The sequence below is a fragment of the Canis aureus genome, chromosome 1 (genome assembly GCF_053574225.1).
Source record: "Canis aureus isolate CA01 chromosome 1, VMU_Caureus_v.1.0, whole genome shotgun sequence".
Lineage (NCBI taxonomy): Eukaryota > Metazoa > Chordata > Mammalia > Carnivora > Canidae > Canis > Canis aureus.
The window spans coordinates 56,410,854-56,436,701 of record NC_135611.1 but is presented as its reverse complement, the minus strand read 5'-3'; the positions used below and the strand labels follow the sequence as shown (position 1 = coordinate 56,436,701).

At 46.6% G+C, this 25,848-nt stretch overlaps 1 protein-coding gene across 3 annotated transcripts in view; it reads right to left on the bottom strand.

Annotated features, from left to right (window-relative positions):
- Positions 1-25,848, bottom strand: part of SMOC2 (SPARC related modular calcium binding 2) — a 158,354-nt gene that overhangs the window by 28,111 nt on the left and 104,395 nt on the right. For all 3 annotated transcript variants that reach the window (XM_077900155.1, XM_077900158.1, XM_077900161.1), the window contains exons 8-9: positions 17,002-17,188; positions 9,995-10,077 (exon numbers count right to left, since the gene is read on the bottom strand). In XM_077900155.1, coding sequence (XP_077756281.1) covers positions 9,995-10,077; positions 17,002-17,188 — 270 coding nt within the window. The remainder of the gene's footprint in view (positions 1-9,994; positions 10,078-17,001; positions 17,189-25,848) is intronic.

The following is a 25,848-nucleotide window of genomic DNA, read 5'->3' as shown; positions in this document are numbered from 1 at the left end:
TCTCAGGGATTTCTGAAAGTTGCCTAATGACCAAGGGTCAGTCCATTTATCCTTTTCTGTCAGAGGGAGAACCATTGATCTTTCTGAAGAAATTGTTCTTGATTTGACAAGTCAGGAGAGAGCTAAGAATAAAATGAAATCATCCTATCAGGGAAAATATTCTAGAAGTTTCCATGGCCTGCTGTTATTCATTATAAACGAGGTTTTGAAAGTTTCCTACCATCGTTGGTCATCTGGGAGTGTCCCAGTAGCCCAACACAGAGCGTGTGTATTTGAGCGCTGTGGTCTCGGTTGGTCCATGGAAATTCTTAGAGAACTGAGTTATCCGGAAGAATGCGACTCAATTTCTACCGTCAGCCGTGCCATTTTCATTAGTTGGGTCTGCATTCTACAAGTAATAACCCTGTGCTCTGGCCAATGTCCAGCTTTGGTTGGTTTGTGCCTGTGTGCATTCCCTTTGGGTTTCTGGGAGAGAAGCAATTTTTCACCCTGACTCCCCAGCCCTGCTCGGCATCGGTGCTATGGCATGGCCCAGAGAGACCTGTGTCCAGCAGCACTGCCCGGGGCGTGAGAGGAGGATTCCTGATGTTGGCACAAAACCTGGAACAGGGCTTTTAAGAATGATGCCATGACATTTTCAGTCATTAAGAGGAAATTTTATCATGCACCAATCTCTGTTTCCTTGATTTTCCTAATTGCTTATCCTGTTGCAGTCTTAAGAGCATCAGTTCAGGGACGCAATCCTGGCTCCCCGAGCACAGGGTCTAAGCATCCCTGCACCCCCAGCCTGCAGCACAGGGCCCTCTGCACCCATAGGCACACCACAAACATTCACTCACAAAGCTCGTGAAGAAGGGGCTTCTCAGTTATAATAAGAATATAAAACAGAGAAGGCATAGCGCAGTTGTGGTGTTCTGATGGGTTCTGGGCTTGGAAACGTGAGGACACGTGAGGACAGTAAGACTCGGGGACGGGCTGGGAAGGAGACAGCGGGTGGAAGGCCCTCTCGTGGCTTCCCTGGTGAAGAGGGATGAGCAGAGCACACGCAGCTCCTCATTCCAGGCCTGCACGCCCGGCACCCCGGGACCTGGCCTCGCCGAGCGTGCAGGCCGTGTGAGAAGCAAGACCGACGGGAGGCACGACGACGGTGCACTCGGGAAGGGTGTGCGGGGAGCCAGGGCCGACGGCCAGCCGCTCCAGGGATGATAAGAGGTGCTGAACACGGCCAACCAAAGCTGCACCTGTCACAGGAGGCAGTCTCCGACCACGGCAGACGCCAAGTTGTACAACGGATGGGTTCCCGGGGAAAAACCTGACCGCACACCCCGGCCCCGAAGCACCTGGACCCTTTCAGAGCCACCGGGGTGGTGGGAGCCGTGCCATGTGCCACATGCCATGAAAATGGGCATGCAAGTGATCCCGTGTCCTGGTGGCGCTTCGATCTGGCCAGGGCACAGGCCAGATACATGCAGATGAGCCACGAGGGACGCCTACAGTAATAAAAGTGAGCTCTAGGCCACTTAACAGTGAATCAGTTATTTTCCAATGTACACCACACTTGGGAGGTTTTTAAAGTGGTGATTTGGGACCAAACTGCTTATCATAGAATAAGAGTTGTTTAACAACAGATTTAACTTACTGAATGGTGTTTGAGAACAGTCTGTCCTCCTCGGTTATTCAAACTGTCTGTGAACGCTTGCTTACACCATTAGTGAATCTGGCCGACGCCTTCTCATGATGACCAGGCATCTAACCTCATTCCCTCTCTCCTCTGCAGAACCACCACTTGCAAAGTAGCAGAGGCCAAACCGATCTGGATTGTACCATACGAGTATCTCGGACAGCACTCCCCTCCCGCCTGAGAGAGTTTATTTAAGATCAGATTTCTTCTCAAAGAACCGTAGATGCGGCAGTGCCGGGGGGGCCGGGCGTCTGCGCGAGCCCCCTGCACCAGGTGAGGCCAACACTGGGGGCTCCGCTGTTTGGCAAATGCCTGCATGTCTTGAAATGAAGATACGTATCATGCTCTTGCATTGGGAAGCAAGAAATCATCTTGGACACTGCATTTTAGAAATTTAAAACTTAAAAAAAAATTTAAAAAGCTAACCTATCTTTTTAACCATCAATGGGTGTGATTCTTCCTCCTAAATAGTTACATCCCAACCAACCAGGGGAGGGAAACCTGTCCATTTTCTTGGACGAGGAATACCTGAGTGGATTAACTGTATCGGATCCGAGATGGTGTTATCTCTGGTGGCGCGCACAGGTGTGAGAGCAGCCCCTTGCTACATCATTCGTAGGCTTTGAGACCCGTGTGCCTCTTTTCCTGGAGCAGAGGATTAGGTGAGACTCGAATATGGGCTCTCCAAGGGGAGGAGGGGGAAGGCGTGGGTTGGCCCCAATGGCCTCGCCTCCGGGATGTGCGTGCGTGCAGCTTCGGCTTCTTCTGGTAGCAAGGGGCCTGTGTCACCAGCAGCAGCGCTCGGCGGATCAGCCTCTTCCTCGCCCCCCCAGCAGCTGCCAGTGTGGACCGGGGATCTGAGCCCTGCGGGGAGGCCACTTGGAGCCCCAGCCAGGGAAGAAGGCCGCGCAGAGCCCCAGAGACTCGAGACAATGCACCGTGGAAGGGGAGGGGGCGCGTCCAAGCAGTTGTGAGGCTCTGGACAGGAGCAGACGTAGACGTGGCTTCAAATCAAGTTCTCATAAATGTCCACCTGGAAGCACATGAAAGACGTGGTCTCTCTGCCTTCCTGCAGTTTGTAAACTCCATTTTTATGCACAGATTTGCATGCGTAGACCTCTCTACTCGCTCCTGGGCGCAGCCTGGCGCCCAGGAAGCCCCTCCTCATGTTCTGTGGCTCAGCCAAGGAATAGCCTTAACACTCAGCTGTCGAAGTATTAATAAATGGAAAAAGTGCCCAACACCTCCCTGTATGTAACTTCAAATTTCCAGCTGACCTTTATGAGTCTTTCCTCTGCGTGCTAAGACCAAAAAAAAAAAAAAAAAAAGAAGAAGAAGGCTTTGCTCCTTTAACTTGTCTTTATTTGTTCTTGTTTTATTGTGAATGAGTAATTCCCACAATTTTCCACCACGTCTCCTCCAGCTTCTCCTCGTCCTCTTAAAATGGAGAAAAAATATCAACTGAACTAAATAAATATCCTAATAAAAATCTCACAAAGAATTCAGCCAAGTGTAACACAATTAGGACCGTTTAGATCTTGCCTTGCACATGCCTCCTGTCACATCCAGCATCCCATCCGCTGTCCTCGTAAGCAACGGTACAAGCATCCTGCTTTTCACAAGTGTGCGACGCACCCCTTGGCTTTTAGGAAACACCTGCATGAGAAGCTGTTTTCAGGGGCACCTGGGTGGCTCCGTTGGTGAAGCATCTGCCTTTGGCTCGGGTCATGATCTCAGGGTCCTGGGATCAAGTCCCACACGGAGTTCTCTGCTCAGCAGAAGATCTGCTTCTCCCTCTCCCTTTGCCCCTGTGCTCTCTCTCACACTATCTCTGTCGAATAAAAAAAATAAAATCTTAAAAAAAAAAAAAGCCATTTTTACTAATGGAAGGTGACCTGCAGAGGGCAAGGTGAGAGAAAGGAGACACCTGCCCTGGTGCCCAGTGTTGGCCTGCAGCAGGCTCGCTAGCCAGCAAGGAGGCAGCGCACACCCAGCATGAGCTCCTGCCCCAGAGGCTACTGCAGCATCTTCACGCTCCAGCCAGGCTGTGTCTGGGCGCCTCTGAGCTTTATCACACATATTTTGTGTGTCCGTTAGAAAACACGTCTAAGGTATCAATCAGAAAAGCCAAAGGCAGGTGAGGTTTTGGGTCTGGGAACGCTCAAAAATATTTCCACATAAATTAATAGTAATAGCTTCCTTATACCATTTGGATTAACAGATTTCACTGGGATGCTCTGCTCTCTGGTAGCAGGCAAAGCTGAACTATATAAAGTCCTCATTTGCCACATGTCCCCGTGTCCGTCAGCGCCTTGCGGGTAATTCCCTGAAACCCATCTGTGAGATGGAACCAGCATCTTGGGATGTCCCTGCAGATGCCATGTCCTGATGATTGCACGCTCTCGACCACCCAACCACCTTGTCCTGAAATTCCTGCCAAGGCTTTAGGATGGAAAATACATGTGTGATTTTAACTGAATTTTTACTCATTGTATCCTCTCCTAAACCCGGATCTAAGGGCCCATTTCTTCATCACACATCCTACAAAATGCAATTTCCTTTTAAAAGTTTAGTATTCCTATTCACCTACAAATTTAATTTCATATTTAATCATCAAGCTCACTGGTCAAAAAACAAAATAAAGAAGCTCAGGTCTCTCTCCCAAGCATTGCTACTCAGTCCCCTGCCACATCCAGAAATGCAAACCCAAATTTTGAGTGGAGTTGATGAGCATGAATCGTTCACAGTAATGCCAGCAGACAGCTCTTTAAGGCAAAACACCGTGTTTCCAAGAACGTCTCTCACACATAGTGCTGGCATGCTCACTGCCCATCCCGGCCGGGCCTCTTAGCAGGCAGGTGGCGGGATGCCTGTCTGTGCAGCTGCTGAGCATGGATGGGGCTGGACAGATGAGCCACCATGGGCGCAGAGTGCATGTGGTGACCCTGAGTGAGCCATGGATGCAGGGGTAGAGAGCTTTCATCTAAAAGGAAAGCTTTGTTCCAGCTAAAACTTAGCAGACGCTTGTCTATGACTTTGGTATTTGATACAAAAATCATAGAAGTTGAAGTTTTTAATGGGTGAAATATTGACCTCTTATATCATCTTTGGAAGAGCCTTGAAGGCTGTGAGGCCCACTCTGGAAAAAGGGTAAATTGTGGAGTTCCCGGGGTCCTCAGTACCCGTACAGGTGCTAGGCTCACAGTCCAATTGCCTTTCTGGTCAATGGGGCGCAAGCACATGGCACTGCATTCATTTCAGGCGCATGGAACAGCAAGATCCCCTAGTCCTGCATGGCCCTCACGGCTCACCATGTAAGCGCGTCACCATCTGTCCTCTAAACTGTTACAGGTTTACTGCCGACACTCACTATGCTGTACTTCTCATCCCCGTCACTTATGTATTTGGTACTGGAAGTTGGTGCCTCTCCATCCTTTTATCTACTTTACCCACCCCCACTCACCTCTGCTCTGGTGACCAGACTCTTCTCTGCGCTCAAGTCTGCTTTTCTGTTGGTCTCTTCTTTTCTTTGTCTTGTTTCTTCAATTCCACATATGAGTGAAATCTTATGGTATTTGTCATTCTCTATCTCTCTTATTTCACTCAGCATCATAAATATATAAAGAACTTATACAAGTCAACACCAGAGAAACAAATAATATGATTAAAAGTGGGCAAAGGACCTGAACAGACATTTTTCCAAAGAAGACATACAGACAGCCAACAGACACACGGAAAGATGCTCGAGTTTTGGCGAGGATGCAGAGAAAAGGGAACCCTTGTGTACTGCTAGTGGGAATGCAAATGGGTGCAGCCCCTCTGGAGAAGAGGGTGCAGGGTCCTCAAAAAGTTAACAGAACTATGACCCAGCAATTGCACTTCTAGGGATTTACTCAAACAAAATGAAAACACTCAAACACTAATTTGAAAAGATACCTGCACCCCTATTTTATTGCCACATTATCTACAATAGCCAAGACATGGAAGCAGCCTGTGTCCATCCACAGACAAATAGGTGAAGAAGAGGTACGTGTGCATGTGTGCACATGCGTGCACTCAAACACACACACACACACACACACACACTGGAATATTACCCAACCATAAAAAGGATGATGTCTTGTCATTTGCAGCAAGTGTAGATCTAGAGGGTCTAATTACCTTTTGAAAAATATCTTATGCTATGCTCAGGGCAAGGTAAGGACCATTTTATGCTACTTTAGAAAATCATAATTTAAAAAAATAGAGTAGGACTAAAATATTGCTTGAGGGATGTCTGGGGGCTCAGTGGTTGAGCATCTGCCTTAGGCTCAGGGCGTGATCCCAGAGGCCCAGGATCGAGTCCTTCATTGGGCTCCCTGCATGCAGCCTGCTTCTCCCTCTGCCTGTGTCTCTGCCTCTCTCTCTGTCTCTCATGAATGAATAAATAAATTTTTAAAAAATCTTTAAAAAAATATTACTCGAAAAATGCAGGCAGGGTGCTTTTAAGGTCTCTAATGGAATCCGAGATTCCATTATACCTGCAATCACTGGGGACTTTAAGAAAGGAGATTTTTGTCTCTGTAGACTTGAAAAGACCCTGTATTGTGGCTTCCCCTGCTCTTGGAGGTCTTTGAAGGGAGGGACCCCCATCGCTGGCAGGTGCTACACCTCTGTTCGCCTCTGCTTTACCTGCATCTCGTCCCTGCAGCCGGTGCAGGCATGACTTCTGGGGGTTTCAGGGGGCACGGGGTGGGTCTGTGCATCTCCTCATGCTCGCAGGAGCAAAAGGTATACCTTCTTCCCTTTACCGGGTGGCCCGGACTCAGGGGTCCAGCCAGAATAATGGATTCTATCCATCGGGCCATCCTCCCCCCACGTTACACCCCAGGTATCAGACACTCATACCGCACACCTTCCAATCAGCAAAACCACCTGCTGGGCTAATTCCACAATATCCCTCAGGACAGAGCAGCCAAGAGGCTTTGAGTATGAAAAGAAACATGGCCTAATGTCCTTCATTGACAAGCTCTTTTCAGCATGGGAGTGCCTCCTGCGAGCTCCATGCCAGATGGTGGGGCCCCGGACGGCTCGAGGCCAACTCTTGGAGGACATGAGGGTAAGCAACACCAGCACACAGTCCGTGTACCCCAGATGCCACGTGAACACATACCGTGAACCCTGTCCAGCAGACAGGAGCCCGGGACAGCCTCCCTAAGAAGCTGAGTCCTGGCGGCCACACAAGAATGGGGAGACCCCAAGGGAATGGAAAAACCTGCAGCTCGCCACTGCTCTCCCACAGAGGTGAGAGGCCTTGGGAGGCCTAGAGTCACGGGCAGAGGCTGGACCTCGGGGGGCCGAGGGGAACACGGGTAGGCTGGACCCCAGGGGCCCAAGGGGCACACGGGCAGGCTGGAGCTTAGAAGACCTGAGGGAGTCACGGGCAGGCTGGACCCCAGGAGGCCCAAGGGGGACACAGGCAGGCTGGACCCCAGGAGGCCCAAGGCGGGCACGGGCAGGCTGGAGCTTACTAGGACAGAGTGAAACACAGCAAACTTATAGATGGGAAAGGTAGTGCTTCAATGTCTTTGTTCAAAATTCCTACCATCCTGGGAATTTACCTCTGTCAGGACACATGGCAGGTCTTGTAGGGAAACTCATGGAATCAAAAAGCCCAAATCATGACCCCATTCTCAAAGGGGACCTGTTGGGGGGATGCTGATGCCCCCCACAGTAAGACACTGGCTGTCATCTCGTGAGGGCCGAGCAGTGTCCTAACCACCCCACGGAGGGCGGGCAAGGCATCTGACAGCCAACAAACCCTCCAAACCAGGGGGCCGCTCATGAGACAGGTATCAGCTTGGCTTGGAAAGTAAAGGGCCCTCACTGGCCGGGACTGAGAAAGCCGCTGAAGATGAAAACTGTACCTTCTAAGAAGAAAACGCTTCGGCCTAAGTGTGGCTTGAGTGTGTGCCCACCGGGCTGCCTTCTCCTCCCCACCACCAACAGTCTCTGTCCTGGACTTGCTTCAAGACCTACTTGTTTCTTTCCTAATAAGGATAACTATCTTCAAAAAATCAAAATGATGAAGTGGTCATGAACGGTACCAAGCTATACCAATTATACAGTTTGCAAAAAGTGGCTTGTGTGCCTGGAGACTCTGGTTTTTATTTAAGGGATGGGAGAGGAGGGGCACCTCGGCAGGGACAGCCGAATAATCCTCCTCCTGCGGGGACCGAGGGGCAGACTCTCCAGCTGGGGTCGTGCCTCCTCACCACGTGTTCCCTGGCCCACCGGACCTCACCTCCGACAGCCCGACCAGCCCACAAGACGCCACTCGTGTTTCTCAACTGGATGAGCAGCCGCTCCCATGAACCGACGACCATTCCCGCCCTTACATCAAGAACTGGGTCTGGTATTTAATGTGTTGGGTCTACCATGTAAAGAGCCTCCCGGCAAGGACACCACCACCAGGAGGAAACAGGATTGTCTCCTGTCATAGCACCTTTTACTAACAAACCGAGAAGCTACTCTGGACGTTAATAAATGGACTGGATGTCACAATGCAAAACTCACAGAGCTTGACTTGGAAGTAATGTAGTTTTGTATTGTCCAAAAAGAAAACGTCAAGAGTGTTGGACCCTTAGCAAAAAATGGACTGTTTGACGTTCATGAGACAGATTAAGACCAGCTACAAACGGCAAACATCATGGAGGGCTCTCCACGCACCTGTTAGATTCATTACTTCCTGTGAAGAAAAATCTCATCCACCAGTGTTAAAGTCTGACTTCAGAGGGAAGAGACTCCACCAGATGATGGAGGGAGAGAACTCCCGTCTGGTCCAAGAACATCAGGGAACAATTCGGCTTCGCACTGAGCTCCTTCTCAGGGTAAGACATCATGTATACAAACGGTGCTCAACTAGGAATTCGTGTGGTGCTTGTGGTTGCACCTACATGACCTCTCCTTCCCTCTCTCCCCATCCCAAGAGGTGGGAAGGAGAATGGTCCATGAAACACAGAGTACATCGACCACAGAATCACAAAAATCACATCTCCCATAGACCCCATGAGCCTGCATCAAAAGGACATCACAGGAGATCTGGAGCTGGGAGACAGCCCCTCTTGTGAACACCCCAGAAACACTGAAGGCGACGGGTAGAGGCTGCCTTCATCCTGCTCTTCCTCTTCCTCTGTCTTAGCTACTTTCATTCCCAGTGTTGCTGAACGATAGAGACGTGTCTGGGTGATACCCTAGTCATTTCTATCTTTGTTCATAAAGTGGAAAATGTCTTAGAATTTAAAACCCTCTTTATCGAGACTAATGCAAATAGAGCAAGAGCCACACTTCTCCAAGCGGAATTTATCCGAACTTGGTGTAAGACCAAGATCAAACATGTGCTCTGAGCTAAGGATGTTAGAGAATGATTTTCACTGTCTCTGGGGCATTGGCTAAAAACACACACAATCTGGAGATATTTAAAAGAAAAAAAAAAAAGAGAGAGAGAGAGAGAGAGGGAACCAAAATGAAATAGTGACTAGCTTTGAAGCATCTTACGGATGCCATCAAATTCACCCCATGATGTCAGAGCTCTGTCTCTAAACTCCTTGATCTCACGAGATGAACCAATTGTGGGAACCTTGCTGGCCGGGCCCCCACGCTCGATGCCGCCACTCTTAATCCCATGTAAATTCCTGGAGGGACGTGGGGTCCACCAGAGGCTTTAGGTTTAACTGTTGAAATAATCATTTTTGGTGTATCATAAACACTTATGTGCTTTTTTGATGAAAGACAACATCCATAAAATATTTTCTTATGAACGCACTTTTAATAATTATAAGATTAAACTCACTGCCTCTGTTTAATTTGGAATACTTCTTTGTAATTAAACTCACTTGATACAAAGACTGAGCTCATGTTTTGTTAAAACCTGGACTTCGGCTCCTTGAACTGTTGATTCAATCCAAAAGGAATGCCAGAAAATGACATTTGAATTACTGCTTTCTTTTAGGTAAAGGAATTAAAGGATCCTTTTGGTTTAGAAGATCTGATTTTAGGGGGCGTTGTTTGCTTCTCTGAAATGCTGGCTCTTAGGCTTGGCACCTCCAGGGTAGCGGCCACAGGTGCCACGACCCACGCGTGCCCTGAGCATGCTCCCTGGGGCTCCCGCGCGTGTGCTGAGCTCAGGGCCCTGGGAGGAGGCTCACTGGTCGACCGCCCGAAGGCCCTTGGCCACAGGGAACAGAGAGGGAGACATTCTTTCTCATCCTAGACCTGCGAACAAGCTCGGAGCTGTGGTGGATGCGCTTCAAGCAATCCTTCCCTTCTACTCACCTTGGAGCTGGCGGCCCTTATACAGATCCCTGGTTTTGGTTGGGTGAGCCCTGGCTGTGTTGTCACATTTCGGCTGTTCGTACCTACGAGGAGGGCAAGAAAGGGAAACAGGGTGACGCCTGGAAGAGGATGCCTTCTTCCGTTTATCAGGTGCTCCTGCAATGGTGCCCGCCCTCAGCCCGCAGTGTATCAGCTGCAGCGACCTCTTCAGACTTGTGACCTTTTATGACCTTTGTGACAATTTACTATGGTAAGCTTATTCTTCACGGTCAGTAGGAAGGGGCACCCCGCGTAAGGCTTTGCCCGTCCATCACTAGTGGCCACCGAGCACCACCACATCCTCGCCTCCAGGATCTGACGTGGCCCAGAGGAGGAAGGTGGGGGAGAGGAGGGCCAAGTGTTCCTGGGTAAGGGAGGCCAGTGGGTGTGGCCCGGAAAGATGTCTCAGAAGGAACCTCAGAAGTTTAGATTTACCTGTTACTGAAAGACCAACTAAATCTTATTCTGATTTATGAAGCTACAAAAGGTTGTCCCTGTGTTAAAGGAAGGAAAGAAGGAAGGAAGGAAGGAAGGAAGGAAGGAAGGAAGGAAGGAAGGAAGGAAGGAAGGAAGAAGGGAGGAAGGATGGAAGGAAGGTCCAAAGGATGGAAGGCAGGAAGGAAGGAAGGAGGGAGAAAAGAGAGGAAGGAAAGAAGGAAGAAGGAGGAAAGAAGGAGGAGGAAAGAAGGAAGGGAGGCAGGAGGAAGGAAGGAAGAAGGGAGGGAGGGAGGGAGGGAGGGAGGAGAAAGTGCTACATGCCGCCCCACATCAAGTGAACAGAAACCGTGGAGAAGTCTGACAGGTGTGTCCTGACATCCACGCACAAGGTGTGGGTGCCGTTCCCCCATGAGAGCTGACGGGACCCAGGGCACCTGTCCCTGACAGGCTTCGGATGCAGGCCGAGGGGAGCAGCTGGTGCGGGTACTCAGCGGCAATTCAGGAATGCCTGTGGTCTGGGCACTTGGTACCACAGACGGAGGGACCTGGATCCCGGGGAGAACCGCCCCCGCGCAGTGGGGACACTGCTGCCCCCAGCCCCTCCCGTTGTCTGACAGCAGGGACAATGTGCACCAGAGGGAGGGGCGAGGTGGAACGTTCTGGACTGAAGGCCGGCTGGTTTCCAGAAGTGAACAAGGTTCTGTTGGCTCCTCGCATGGCATTGTACCCCCCCCTTCCCTCCTCACTTCCTAAGAGAGGGACGGGAACTCACATTTACTTCATAGGGATCATTTCCAATTCTTATTTTTCCTTACATTTTGTCTTCCTACCATAGGAAACAAGAGGACAAGAACTGTCTCCCCGAGGGACACACTGGAAGTGTCCTTCCCTGGTGGCCAGTCCCTGCACGGCCTACCTGGAGCAGCGGAGATGCAGCTGAGATGTCAAGCCCCCCCACCCTGAGTGGCCTCTTTGATGCCAGAGAATCTAACATGCACTCCCACAAACCTAACGCATCTTTCTGAAATGATGTTTTTGAAATTAGAGTCCCTCACACTCCGGCAAGTAGTTAAGCCATCACGTTCTCACCAGAAGGCATCAACTCATGTTCTTTTGAAATGTGGTGGGATTCAGTGCAGACAGCAGAGGAAGCAGAGTCACGGGCACATGAGCAGGGCTGCGGGGACCCACTCCCCAACCAGGGTGACCCTCTCCTGCCTGGGGCTGTGACAGGTAGATGGGAGCCCAACATTCACCAAGAGGAAATGTGTGATGCAGCCAGCTCACCGAGGGACCGCTCCTGTTCTCACCTACACGTGCTAACTTTGGAGAACCTTCACCACTGAGGTCTTCATCTCAGGCTCTGGGTCAGTGTCCCTGGGATTGGAAGAGGTTGGAACTTGTACCATGAAATGGGAGCTATGAAAGGACCAGCAGGTGTCCCAGCTCCTGATGGATGAGGACAGGACTCCCAGGGGAAACCCAAGAGCCGGGCCATTCCCGAGGACACCCCGTTTGCAGGAATATCAGAGCGGGTGGCTCAGGGAAGCCACGGGCTACTCCACTGGGTTAGACGCCGAACTGGTAACACGAACTCTGTGTGGAGCCACCCAAGGGCTAGGAGTCCATGCCCCGTCCTTCACGTGGGTGATAAGAGCGGGTCCTTTCTAACCCTCCCTGTGAATCTTTACCTTTGCAGAAACCTGGACACGAGTTACACTGGTCATTCTGGGTTTGTTCCAAATTTGATCTGGGGATGCCTTAAGAATCCCAGCACTATGCTGATATAAAAATGCATATTTAAATGACAGCATTCTGTCTCTAATTTTAAAGAATACTGGGGAATGCCTTACCTTGCAGAAATGGCCATCTCAAGAAATAGGATTAATAAAATAAAATAAAATTTAAAAAAATCCAATAAAAAAAATCCAAACTCAGTGTCAACATCGATCACATTCTTTTCAATAGTGTTGAACTTATTTGTATGAAAAGAAATGAATATCTCTTGACTGCCTGTGTGCCCATCAGTACCAGGCTTCCTGCCAGGGAGAAATGGGGTTTCGTGCTCACGTAGCCACATGCATCCCGGCCACCGAGAGAGACAGGCTCTGGCGTCAGGGGACCTGGGGAGCCCTAGTGGGAGGTGAGAGCAGTTGGAAGTCTAATGGCAGATGGTGAACCTTCACCAGCCATCACGAACGTGAAAGGGAAATCGCTCCGTTCTGGGAGATAATGTAGCTGCCATCGGCCTGTTCCATGCTTGATCTGCTAGCCCACATCAGCTCTCGTCCTGCTAAACGGTAGCCGGGCTGGAACCTGCCCCTCTCCGACCGGATCCTACTTGACCATGCAGGTGCCTGGGCTCCAGCCCGAAGGGAATCTGCACACTGTGGCCAACATGTCAACTTTGACACAAAAAAGTGAGAGAATCAAGATGGACGTGTGCATCTGGTCCAACTGATGTTTCTACAGATGATCGTGCCAGCTAGCAGCTCCACGTTAGAAGGAAGCTGCCGTTGACCCTGGCAGGCAAACAGCATATGTTTGTCGTCCTCAGCACAGCCCACAGCAAAGTCTGTGCGTGTTAATGATCTTGCCTGGCACCAGGAGCAAAAGGGAACTGGCTTATAATGACAATGTGCTTTATATTTATGGCTTCTTTCTGTGTTGGATTTTTAAATTGTTCTTTCCCATCAGTGAATATAAATAGGATAATTGGGGGAAAAAACCTGAACCATCTCTCCAAATATAAAGCAAAACTATAAAGTATCTCCCTGGAAGAACTGCTTATCTCAGAAAATTATAAGAAAGTAGGAATAATGCAACAGAGGGTATTTAAACAGAGAACCAGTGTAGGTGTGGGCTGGTGAAGCTGGCCAGCAGCTTATCAGATATCCCTGAATGTTTCTAATTTTGACTGATTTCCCAATATCCATGCCTCCCAAAAGATCAATTTAAACCAATTCCATTTATCTTGCCAGTACTGGGTTTAGCCATGGTCATATGATCCAGTTCTGCCCAATAATCCACATATTAAATTTGCTAGGGGACTTGTAGGGAAGGTCATTTGGCTTCCGAAGACAGAGAGAGATGGGCTGTGTATTCTCTGAGCACTGTGGTGTCTGGATGAGATGCCTGGATCTCTGCAGCCATCCTGCGACCATGAGAAGAGTCTGCCCAAGGGCAAAGACAGCTGTGTCCCTGATGACATCACCAAACCACAGTATCAACTGAAATGAGCTTTCTTGTTCTCTGTAATTCTTACCCAAGGTAACATAGTCCCTTGTTTATGTGTACTTCTCAGATTTGCCACTATCAGAAGTGAAAAAGTTCCTAATCGATACACCCTACCTTTGAGCCAAAACAACGGTCTTCTGGCTCAGGGACCTCCCCTGTGTGGGGCAGCGCTCACTGCCTCTGTCTGGGCTGTGCTCCGACAGACGTCCATCAGCTTGCCCCCACCTGCATCCCCACCCGAGCATCTTCAGGACTCGACTCCAATGTCAGCTTTCTGCAGAATGCAAGTTGGGCCTCCCCAGCACTCCTTCTCCCTATTCTGGTTTGTTTTCCTCCACAGCACTTGTCGTTCACCAGCATAATTACTTACATTTGGCACATCTACTGATGTGCTTTGCCCATAGTCTGTTTCCTTCCATTGGAACATAAGCTCCAGGGAAGCATGGATTTTTGTCCATTTTGTTGCCTGTACATCTCCAACCCCCAGAACAGTGTGCACAACAGTGAGGGGACAGAGGTGGGGGCAGCCCTGTCCCAGGCCTGATTCCAAGAGATGGGAACCACAATGGCCCTTCCTCCATGAGCAGTAGGCCTGGCCTGAGCATGATAGTGTGGCTAATTCAAGGGAGGGAGGCCGCCTGAGGGTCTGTGGGGAAGGCTGTCCTTGCTGTCAGAAGGAAGCACCAGCTATGCTGAATGATGCTTCTAGAAACACTGTCAGGGATGAGTTACAGAGCCAGCCGGTAGGTCAGAGATGGCAGACCAGGGAGAAGCAAAACATGGCTTATTAAAGTATGTCCTCGAACTGCTGAGATAATCTGAACCTCCCTTTGCCTTTGAGGTGTGCAAGTTTTAAGTTTTGAGGCTGGCAGGATGTGAGGACTTCCCTTTTACTGCATTGGGAAGTGGTGCCACTTGCTCCTTCCTTGACATTCCCCAAGCAGGAAAGAAGCCCCTGAGGCATGAGACCTGCTCTGTTGGTCAACACTCTTTCCTCAATCCCTAGAATAATAAGGGATTGTCATCATTGGAAGGATGGATGGAAGGATGGATGGACAGACGGACAGACGGACAGATGGATGGATGGATGGATGGATGGATGGATGGATGGATGGAAGGAAGGGCAGATGGAAGGATGAACGTATGAATAGATGAAAGGATGCATGGGTGGAAGGATAGATGGATGGATGGAAGGATGGATGATGGATGGACAGATGGATGAATGGATGGACAGATGGACAGATGGATGGATAGATATAAGGACAGATGGATGGATGCATGCATGCATGCATGGATTGATGAATGGAAGGATGGATGGAAAGAAGGACAGACAGATGGACATAAGGATGGATGGATGAATGGATGGATAGACAGATGGCTGGGTGGATGGACAGATGAACAGATGGACAGAAGGGTGAATGGATGGACAGAAGGATGGATCGATCGATGGACAGACAGAGATGGAAGGATGGACGGATGAATGAATGGAAGGATGGACGGACAGATGGACAGATGGATGGATGAATAGATGGGACAAAATGCAGCAGTAGTCTAAGGGGTCTTCCTAACTGGGTTTAATCTAATACTGTTTCTTGAAATTCAAAGCTCTAAGAGTGAGTTATTCTCTCCTGTAGGCAGATTTCAGGAAGATGAGAACGTGATGCTCTTCTTCCTGGGGCTTGTGAAGACCGTGTAAAGTCTGGGCAGAAAGAAATCAGGACAGATGGGAAGGAAGAGGGGTTACTATGTTTCTTGTCTGGTTGTAATAAAAATGTATACAGGTTCTTTAGGGATAACATCATAAACATTGATCTCCTCATTTAAGGGCCAGTTTGAGGAGTTCTGGTTTTGACAGCATGGGGGTTTTTGTCAGCTAGTTTGAAGAAAGCATCTGCCAGCAACACCTGGAGGAGCAGCCGAGGGGCCAGCAGGGCAGGAACCAAGCTCCCTTCTGGGGAACAAATGCTCAACCTAAATACATAGTAAGCAAGGCAGGGTTTTAAAGGTAGAAATACTGCTTCCTAAGAAAGATTTCTTAGAAAACAATACTCCCTATACATACGTGCACAGGAACCTAAACACATTTCTCAAACCAAAATCTTAAAAAGATTTATGTTCTCTTCAAGCCGTGCAGAGCACCCTTGTGTGAAATGATCTCCATTAGCACCCCTGCAGACGCCGAGACTCCCTCTCTGGCCTGATTCCCTTGTCTGGACTCTACTCTGCGCCGTGCACAGCACAGAAGGCAGACTGACCCTCCACGGGGGCAGGCCAGCCACCAAGGACCAGCTGTAATCCCACTGTGTCATTCCAATCTCAAAGCAGGGACCCTGAGGAGACTGGTTTTATTGAATGAGCCAGATGGGGGACCAGGTGTGGGTGGACTTCATGTTGACAAGACATTTATTCGCTGGTTACCTGGACTTCGCTGCCTGGAACCTACTGTTTAGAGGAGTGTTTCCTCCTCTAAAAGTCTCATGATCACCCTTGAAAAATTGGGGGAAATAATTTAGGAAGTGTCAAAATGCTCATGCATAGATGCTAGAGATGAAACCAGGGGTTAAATTTGATAACTTTTAAGAGATAATATTTTTGTACATTTGCAAATCATTTTTATATCAATCTATGAAAATTCAAGGATCAATTCATATAACAAAGTACTGCAAAGACATCTTCATGCACGTTTTATAAATTCCATGAGTGGTTCAGGTGTGATTATGTAACTGTGTGCTTTGCCCAAACTCACACAAAATAGGAGTGGATACATTTTTTGTATCTCAGACCTTGTACAGCGATTGTTGCTCTTGCCTCTAGCACACCATCTTTATTTTTACGCTGTAGAAAGCCAATTTTGGCGATCGGTTCTTTCAGCTTGTGAAATGCTTGGCTCCCTTTGCTGAAACCAGAAGCATAAGGAGGCTGCAGTTGATATGGGCACCTTCTGAGCGCCCACCATGCGGGGTTCAGAGCCAGTGGTCACGTGCCAGCCTGTATGAATCATGACAGGAGCAAACACTCCTGATGTTTTATGGGACATCAGCCTGCACCTCTCCTACAGGCACTCACACAGGCAGCTCCTGGTGGCCATCAGAGAGACAGTTTCCTCCAGCTTCCAACGGCCAGAACCTGCAGGGTGTAGGCATCCTGGCACGGGGACGTGAGCGTGTGGCCAGCACTGTCCAGCAGCACAGTGAGGTCTGAGGGCTGAGCCTCCATGTTAGTGGCACCCCCAGGGGTCCAGCCTTCCCCATCCCCTGCCCTGCACCTCCCTTGGCCCACAGGAGCAGCCTTACCTGGTGGACGTGCCAGGGATGGGACGTCCAGTGTCCACCAGGACGCACCAGCAGTAGCCAGTGGAGGGGTGGCACTGCACCGGTTTGTAGAGGCCTCCATGGGCACACTCGGGGATCACCACGTTGTCATTCTTGGGCTGCCTGGCCTCTTCCAGGGCTGACTGCTGCTCCTGGTCACACGAGGACACTAGAGGGAGGAAATATGGGAGGTGTGAGCATGCAGCACATAGGCAGTCACACGCAGAGGCCCTGAGGGTGTGACCAGAAAGCAGTGGGACATGTGGAAGGGAGGGCAGAGCGATAGGGAGAACGTCAGGGCTCGGTGGGCCCGAGCTACCCATGCAGTCACTCCTGTTAAACGCAGTCGGGACAACCACATCGGCCTCATCGGGGTTTCAGTCTCGGTGTGAGCACCGAAGCCATTGGTAAGCATCCTCAAGCATTCTTTGGCAATCAGTGCGAGACCTGGAATCATTTTCCACTTCTTTCAGTTTTGTCACCAACTTTTATTTAAGATGATGCTGAAGCGCGGGGAGTGACAGCCTATGTGCCTGGCTTGTTTCTGAGCACAGCGGGACCCCATCTCAGCAGATAGTGAGCCCAGGCCCCTGGGGCCGAAACAGCCACAAGGTGTGTATGTCGCCCCCAGTGACAGAGGAGAGGATGCCGTGAACTCTCGAAATGACAGTGGAGACACGTGGTGTTAACAGTGAGAGAGACACAATCTAACAGCATTAGCATCTAACACTTGTGTCACACAACAGCTGCTATTTAGAGCTTTCCACCTGCTAGAACTGCCCTCATTCATTTCATGGGTTTTCTCATTTAACCACTTGGTAGATGAGAAGACAGAGGAACACACTAGTCATGTGGGGAAGACCCCGCAGTTGGGAGGGGCTGACCCAGAACTCAGAAGCACACGGTCTGTTGCTCCACCGGCCTGCACCCCTGCCTCCGGGCAGATGGAAGTCTCACACCATCTGTGCAACAGTGATTTAAATAAGCCATCTGGAAAACACTATGGAGGGTCCTCAAAAAGTTAAATATAGAGCTACCCTACAACCCAGGAATTGCACTTCTAGGTATTAACCCGAAGAACATGAAATCACTAATTCAAGGAGACTTGCACCCCGACGTTTACAGCAGCACTGTCTATAATAGCAAACTATGGAGACAGCCTAAGTGTCCATCGACACTTAGGATGAATGGATAAAGAAGATGTGGTCCATATATACAGTCGAATATTATTCAACCATAAAAAAGAATGAAATCTTTTTGCTCCATTTGCAACTATGTGGATGGAAGTAGAGGGTATTATGCTAAATGAAATCAGTCAGAAAAAGACAAATATATGATCAAAGTCACGTGTGGAGTTTAAGAAACAAAACAAATGAGCAAAGGGAAAGACAAAAAGAGAGAGAGGCAAACCAAGAAACAGACTCTCAGCTACAGAGAACACACTGCTGGTCACCAGAGCAGAGTGGGAGGGGGTGGGGGAAACAGGTGATGGGGATGAAGGAGAGCACCTGTCGTGATGAGCAGTGGGTGATGTAGGAAGCGTTGAGTCACTATATTGTACACCTGGCACTGATACAACACCATATGTTAACCAACTGGAATTTAAATTAATATCTGGAGAAAAAAAAAGACAGGTCTGAAAGTAAGCCCGTCTCATGGCGTAATCACACTCCAGCATCACAACAAAGTGAGTCTTGTCTACTCAGTGGTCCTCAGATGACAATGAATTTGAGTTAAATAGAGTAAAACATGGAAAACACTTTATCCTTCACTACAAAGTCACACATAATTTAAAATATACTCTAGAAATACTCAGCACAAATATTCCTCTTCTGGATCCTCCAGCCTAAATATACTTCAATGAACATTAACACTGACAAGTTAAATCTCCGTCCTCACGCATTTTAAAGAGGAGCCACAGAGACTGGAGCCTTTGTTCACGGTCACACCCTGAGCTGTCGTCCAGCATCTAGAAAGGACATTCTTTTGCTTTCACATTTCTCCTTAGAAAGCAAAAGAAAAAAAAATGCACCGAGAAAATATATTTGATATAAAAATCTCTATAGTACTTTTCTGCTTATAAAGTGATTTTCCATATTACAACATACAGGGATTTTATGACTGTAAATGTGACATCAAACAGGTGGAAACCACCGAGAAGCTGGGAAGAGCGTGCTCCCACGCCAGAATGCTGGAGGCAGAGCCGCACTGCTGCGGAGGACCCACACCTGCCTCACGCCCGCCACAAGGACAAAAGTTAGACATGCAAAGTGTGACACACAGACCATACAGGCCGTGTTTCATAAATGTTAGCTATTATTTCCACTATTTTCCCAATGCTAAAAGAATGCCTGGCATATAACAGACACTCATAAATTTCTTTTTAGATTAAACCACGGTTATGATATGAACAGAAAACTATCTAGATTCTAGCTTCTCTGGCCACTCCATCTACTGCATGAGGGTAACATCTATGGGATTTTGTGATTGGTCTCTTACTGACATTACCAGGTGCTATTAAATGTTTTTAAAACCACATGCAGGGACGCCTGAGTGGCTCAGTGGTTCCAGGAGTTCCAAGATTGAGTCCCACATCGGGCTCCCTGCACAGAGCCTGCTTCTCCCTCTGCCTATGTCTCTGCCTCTCTCTGTGTCTCTCATGAATAAATAAATAAAATCTTAAAAAAAAAACAGCTGCCACGTGATTGCATTAGAATACTGTTAAAAAAATAAATAAAACCACATGCATCTCTGTAGATGTACTATAGAAATGCAGAAATGTACCTTTTTAGATCCTTCTCCATTTTCCTACTAGAAAAGTGTTTTCCCTACATGGCCTCCGAGGCTGAACACAGCTTCCTGAAACAGCAGATGAGAGAGGTAGAAGCTTAAGTAATCACCCTATCTGTCCAGATCATCACAGTAGGTGCCAAAATCATTTTCCTGGATAAGAGAGAGATGGAAGAAATTGGCCCTTGTGTGTACAGCACACCTCCCTCTCCTAGCAGGAGTGCTCTGGTCACGGTGCAGAAACACTGGTGTACGGAGCCATGCCAATGGCCAGTGGCCAGTGCACAGCCCGGTACAGGACAGCCGCTGCGCCCTGAGGCCAGGCTGCAGAGTCCTGAACTGGGTCTGGCCGTGCCCACTTGGGGGCTGTCTGCGTGGCATGTGAATGTTCAGGAGGCTGGTGAATGGTCTCTGGGGCTGTCCAGACCACAAGAACCCACTCCGGGAAGCTGGGGAGCAGCTGCCTGAGTTGCCCTCCACTCTGCGAGGCCTCCAAGTATTTCCAATAAATTCCCTGTGGCTTTACTTACCCAGAATTAGATTTTTTTTTTTTTGTCTGTAAGTTAAGAATTTTAAACAACAAAGTTTGGATCCTGGAACAGTCCGACATTAGGGCTGGCATTTGGTTTTGATTTCAGAAGTAACACTCTAATGATCCGTGCGTCCAACACACTCTGGTTGAAGAGCATCTCTGTGTCAGGCACTGATCCAGGTGCTGGCAAGACAGCCCATGCAGGCAGCCTCTAAATATTTAATTCATCTCTAATACACAAAAACAATTAACGGCTACTGCATTTCTTATAACACCACCACCTGATTCTTTTAAAATTTTTAATTTGTTCCTTTTAAGTCCTGTCTTATTCCATATACTCTAGATTTTGCTCAGCAAATACACAGACACATAAATAAAATCCAACTATGCATCACATGGTTTACATAGAGAAGCTTTCACTCTGACTCCAACTTGGAAATTGTCAAGAAGAAAATGACAGTGATTTGATTTCTTGCTGTGTTGTCCAGTAGGTCAGCAGAGATCATGAGAAGTCACCAAGGAAAACGGAGGTGAACCACATCTTTCAGAAACCTGCAGAGTAGTGAGCCCATGACCAGATGGACTTACATGCTCGGGGGAATCAGCCAATGCTGAGGACTGCTTTTCCAGCAGGCACCCCTGGAAAATGCACTGCTCAGTGAAACATCCATTTGGTTCCTTTTTGGAAATTTTATTAGTGAACAGAATTTATGGTGTGATTATCTGGGCACAAAATACTTTTCATGCTCCATCCAAGGACATACTGTATCTATAGAAATGGTTCTGGGAAATTCTTGAAATGTGCCTTTTGAGTATTTTATTTCATATTTTCCGATTCATTATAAGCAAAATAAGGTTGATTCAATCAACAATATCTTAAAATTTGCCAGGAATGTTATAAAATATAGAAGATATTATAGCTGAGTTAGAAGAAATTTTGTGCTTGTTTGTATAAACATCTTGGTTGGCTAGAAATATTAACTGAAACAATTTTATTTGGTAAATCTGGTTCCACGTGGGGAATTCAACCTTAGGGAAATGCAGCTCTATTTCCTGTTAGCGAGGGCCATCATGGAGGAAGAAGATCTTTAGACAAACTACGGGCAGCCTTCGGGAACAGAGGCTAAACAGAAGCATGATTTCCACATTGGAAAGTGCCACCCCCCCAACCAAGATAACCCCAGCCCCAGGGAGCCTGACCACTGGTTCCACATCAGCTCATGCTGGGGCCACAAGAAGATGACATAGTCACTCTTGTTCCATAAGGGACATTAAGCACTTGCACGTAGAGGTAAATAGTGAGCAAAGCAACATAAGTCATATTTCAGCACAATTCTAGAAGCTTTCAATCACTGAGACACACAGAAAGGAACACAGGTCCAAAAAAGACAGGTCTTGAAGAAGGTTCAGAAACATGTCAATGAAGTCACACAAAGCATTAGAAAAGACACGGGGCAAAGGAGCTCTTCTGGAAGGAACAGAGCAATGAGGATGGAAACAAGGAAACTCAAAGGAGAGCCTGGTCTGAGGAATGGGGTGACCAGCTGAATGCCCTAAATGACATGGAGGTGGCAATGCTCATAACCAGCTGGATCCATCAGGTCACAGAGGCCACCAAAGCAGGAGTTTTAAAATAAGGACATTATCAGGAGTTAGACTGAATCCATTCCAAATGGCCATCAACGTAGAAAAATAAATTTTGGGATTCTGGAAAATAATTCAGCAAGAAAATAAAATAACACATATAAAACTCAAAGTATAATATCCAATTTAATACATTAGATGCAAATATTTCAGTTTTCTTTCCTATTCAGAACAGCTTTAACACTATAATTTTCACTTATGCTAAATGTTGAGGAGTTAATGTATGAAGGAGGACAGATTGAAAAAAGAAAAAAATGAATAGAAGGAGCTCTAATGTGAAATCACCGAAGGGGCCAAGGAAGGTATAATGCACCAGAAGTCACTGAATTTATCCAAGAGAAACTGCCCAAAGAACTCCTCATTTGGGAAATATGCCATGGGAAAAAGAAAAGTTGAGATGTAATTTAGAATTGATGATTGGGTTGAATAGACTTTTTTTTTTTTTAATTAAAGAGGTGGGAAAAGAGCCTTAGTGATAAATGAGGGTCCTGTTCCTGCAGAATTAGAAAGTGAGTGGAAGCCTCCAGTGCAGTTGTGAAGGATGGGGACAGGATGGGACAGTAGATCTGAGTCCGTGTGGCATCACCAGGGAAAAGGTCAGGTTCTGCATTTGGAGTCAGGCTCCCAGCTTTTCTGGGTCCCTCTATCTCTCCTCTGACCAGCTTCAATAAAAACTGAATCCAATGTCCTCATTTCTGCCCATCCTGCCCACCTCCCAGGATGACTGTGACTGAACAGAGTCATACATATGGAGTGATAGGTTCTATAGGAACCTAAAGTAATACAACTATCGAGTGCCAGGTTTGCATTACCCACAAGAGATAGAGAAAAAAGATAAGAAAGACCACAACTTGTAGCCCAGAAGAAAATTTAGATCCATTCAATCCCACACACATAGATTTTTTTTAAGATCACATATTCAAGCATCAGAATGGGGAAATACTAGATATTTCTATAACTGGTGGATTTATCAACACCCACATTCACATTACATTATCCTACTCATTACCTGGTGCACCAAGCAATGATGCACAAAGAAGCCTCAAGTCACTGATAGGAGTAGAAACAGATGATAATATTTCTGCTACATGTTCTGTACTTTCTGTGAATGGTCGTAGAGGCACCTACTCAGCTCTCAACATTATACACACAATTAATTATGCTGCCTAATCCCAACATTCTCTACAGAAGAGTAGCCTGCCATTCAGTTTATCAAATCCATTCTCATCCAGGCCACTGGCTTTCAGCAATCTAGATGGTTCTGCTCTTGCCATGGCCTCACTGGTCACTTGCTGATACTCTGAGCCCATGTGATAATGTGTTAACTCTTCCACACAATTGCAATGATTGCATTGCATTTTCCTCCCTAGCTCACTCCTCTATAATTGGATAGCTCCGAGCAGCTGCATTTGTGCCCTCTCTGGCTCTACAAACTTGCCAGTGTGTGTGGCTCAGATATGTGATATCCTGGGCCACATACTCCATTCTGAGAAGACTCCTGAGAAGTAATTAGCAATTTGGAGATAGCCTCAATATTTTTCCATTAAAATATTAAGCTAGAAATATGTACAATCCCAATTTGTTTCCACAAATTTTAATCTCTATGATCATAACAACTCTGTACGTTTAGAAAACTTTATCTATAAATCCAGTTGGATACAAAAATTGGTTAATTTTAAAAATTATTTTATTTCCCAAACTAGCCGTAGATTTTGATGACTTATATAACATGTCTGACAACATGTTCAAATAATCTGACATCCAGAAGAAAGTTAGATTATAACAAATAGCTGCAGGACATTGATGAATGAACTTAAAGGAAAAAATAAAACCTCCTAATTGATTATCTCATTAGCTGTATACCATTTGATTTTAGTATGATGATGGCCAAAGCATTTTGAAATCACATCCATTCTAAGAAAACAGCAAAAAAAGAGACCTTTGGGTTTGGCCACATTTCAAGAATATACAGGCTGCATATGTAAGTTCTTTTGGCTAGTTCACATTCAGTTTCACAATAATATTTATGGTTTCATTGTTCACTCTCCAACAGAATCCTGAGAAGCTCCTTAAAGAACTGAAATACTTGAAACTATGTCTTTGCCCATCCCCATGTCCACCACCACAGACACAGAATTCTGGCAAAGGAGCTCATCATGAGGTTCTAGTTACTTCTTCTTGACTCTGTTTGACTTCTTTTTGACTCCTTTTATCCATTCTTAGTTATCTGTACACTTTGTAAGGACTCTACTCCTGGTCCCAAATCCTCCACAAAAAGGTTGCTATAGTCTGTGCTGTCGGGGAGAGTGTCACCCAGCTAGCTGTTGGCTGGTTGGTTGGTTGTTGTTTTTTATTAAGGGACCCTGTGTCCTTTTATTCATATAATAATCTCCTCTTGGAGCATTTTGTTTTCCCAGTCATACCTTGTTATTAAAGAACTGAATAAAATTGCTATTTGATAGTAGCCAATATTTTTAGAGTCCTTCAGAAACTTTGCAGATATTGAAAGGGTGCCTATCCATTACCTTAATAGTTCTTGCTCACCGTATTCACATTAGCTCTTACCTATTTTATACAGATTCTATTTTCTACTTACTCTCATCTAATTTATTTCTATAAGTGAGCAGACAATTAAGCAAATTTAATATTCAAACTCAGCATTGTTACTTAAGTCTCTGGTAATCCTTCCAAAATTATGGCAGGCTGCATGATGTGAAATGGAGAAGATTATACAAGAAAAGGAGAAACACAGAGTCAAGACTCAGTTTAGTCTGGCCTTGCCTACCTCTTTAGGGAGGTCATGTAAATTGTAGGAATAATTTGCCAAGTGGTATCACACCAGTGCTACTCCTCATAAGATGGTAGAAGAGCTAATGGAATAATATATTAGTGTATTTAGAAAGAAGGATAAGGGGCCCTACAAAATTGAAGGGACTATCTGGAATACTAGAAATTATATTCAGTAACTCTTTAAAATATTTAAATAACATTACACCCTAAGTGCAAATATTTTTAGTTATAAAAAAAAAACTATTCCTTTTTAGGCAAAAAAGAATTTAGGTGTTCACTTTTATTAATGAACCACTTCATCAATTAAATGGCAAAACTTTCAGAAAACTGATATTAGAAGAAAACCTTCTATATCTGCAAAGATGCATATATTTTAAAAATCCAGAGCTAACATCAGATTGAATGATAAAAGACTGAACGCTTTCACTCTAAGACTGAAAATAGTCTGACTGCTTCTATTTGTCATTACACTGGGTATCCTAGGCAAGATATTAAAGGTAAGAAATAGAAACACATAAAGATTGGAAAGAAAAATGTAAAACTTTCTTTATCACATGTGATAGAATTATGCACATAAGATGAATTTAAAATATGTATAATGAGGGATGCCTGGGTGGCTCAGTGATTGAGCATCTGCCTTTGGCTCAGGGTGTGATCCTGGAGTCCTGGGATCAAGTCCCACATCAGGCTTCCTGCATGGAGCCTGTTTCTCCCCCTGCCTATGTCTCTGCCTCTCTCTCTCTCTCTCTCTCTCTCTCATGAATAAATAAAACCTTTAAAAAATATGTATAATGAGAAAAAACTACTGGAATTAATCAATAAGTGAACATAGCAAAGTCTTAATATATAATGTCAATATACAAAAATCACCTGTAACTCTATATAGTGGCAATGAATAACTAGAAGATAAAATTTTTAAATGGAAAAAAATTTTAAATGGTATTCCCAATAACATTTAAACATGAAATAAATTTATGAAAAGATGTGCAAGACTGAAAAAGCATTGTTGAGGAAAGTGAAAGGAAGCCAACACATGTGGAAAGAGATATACCATGTTCATGAATCAGAAGACT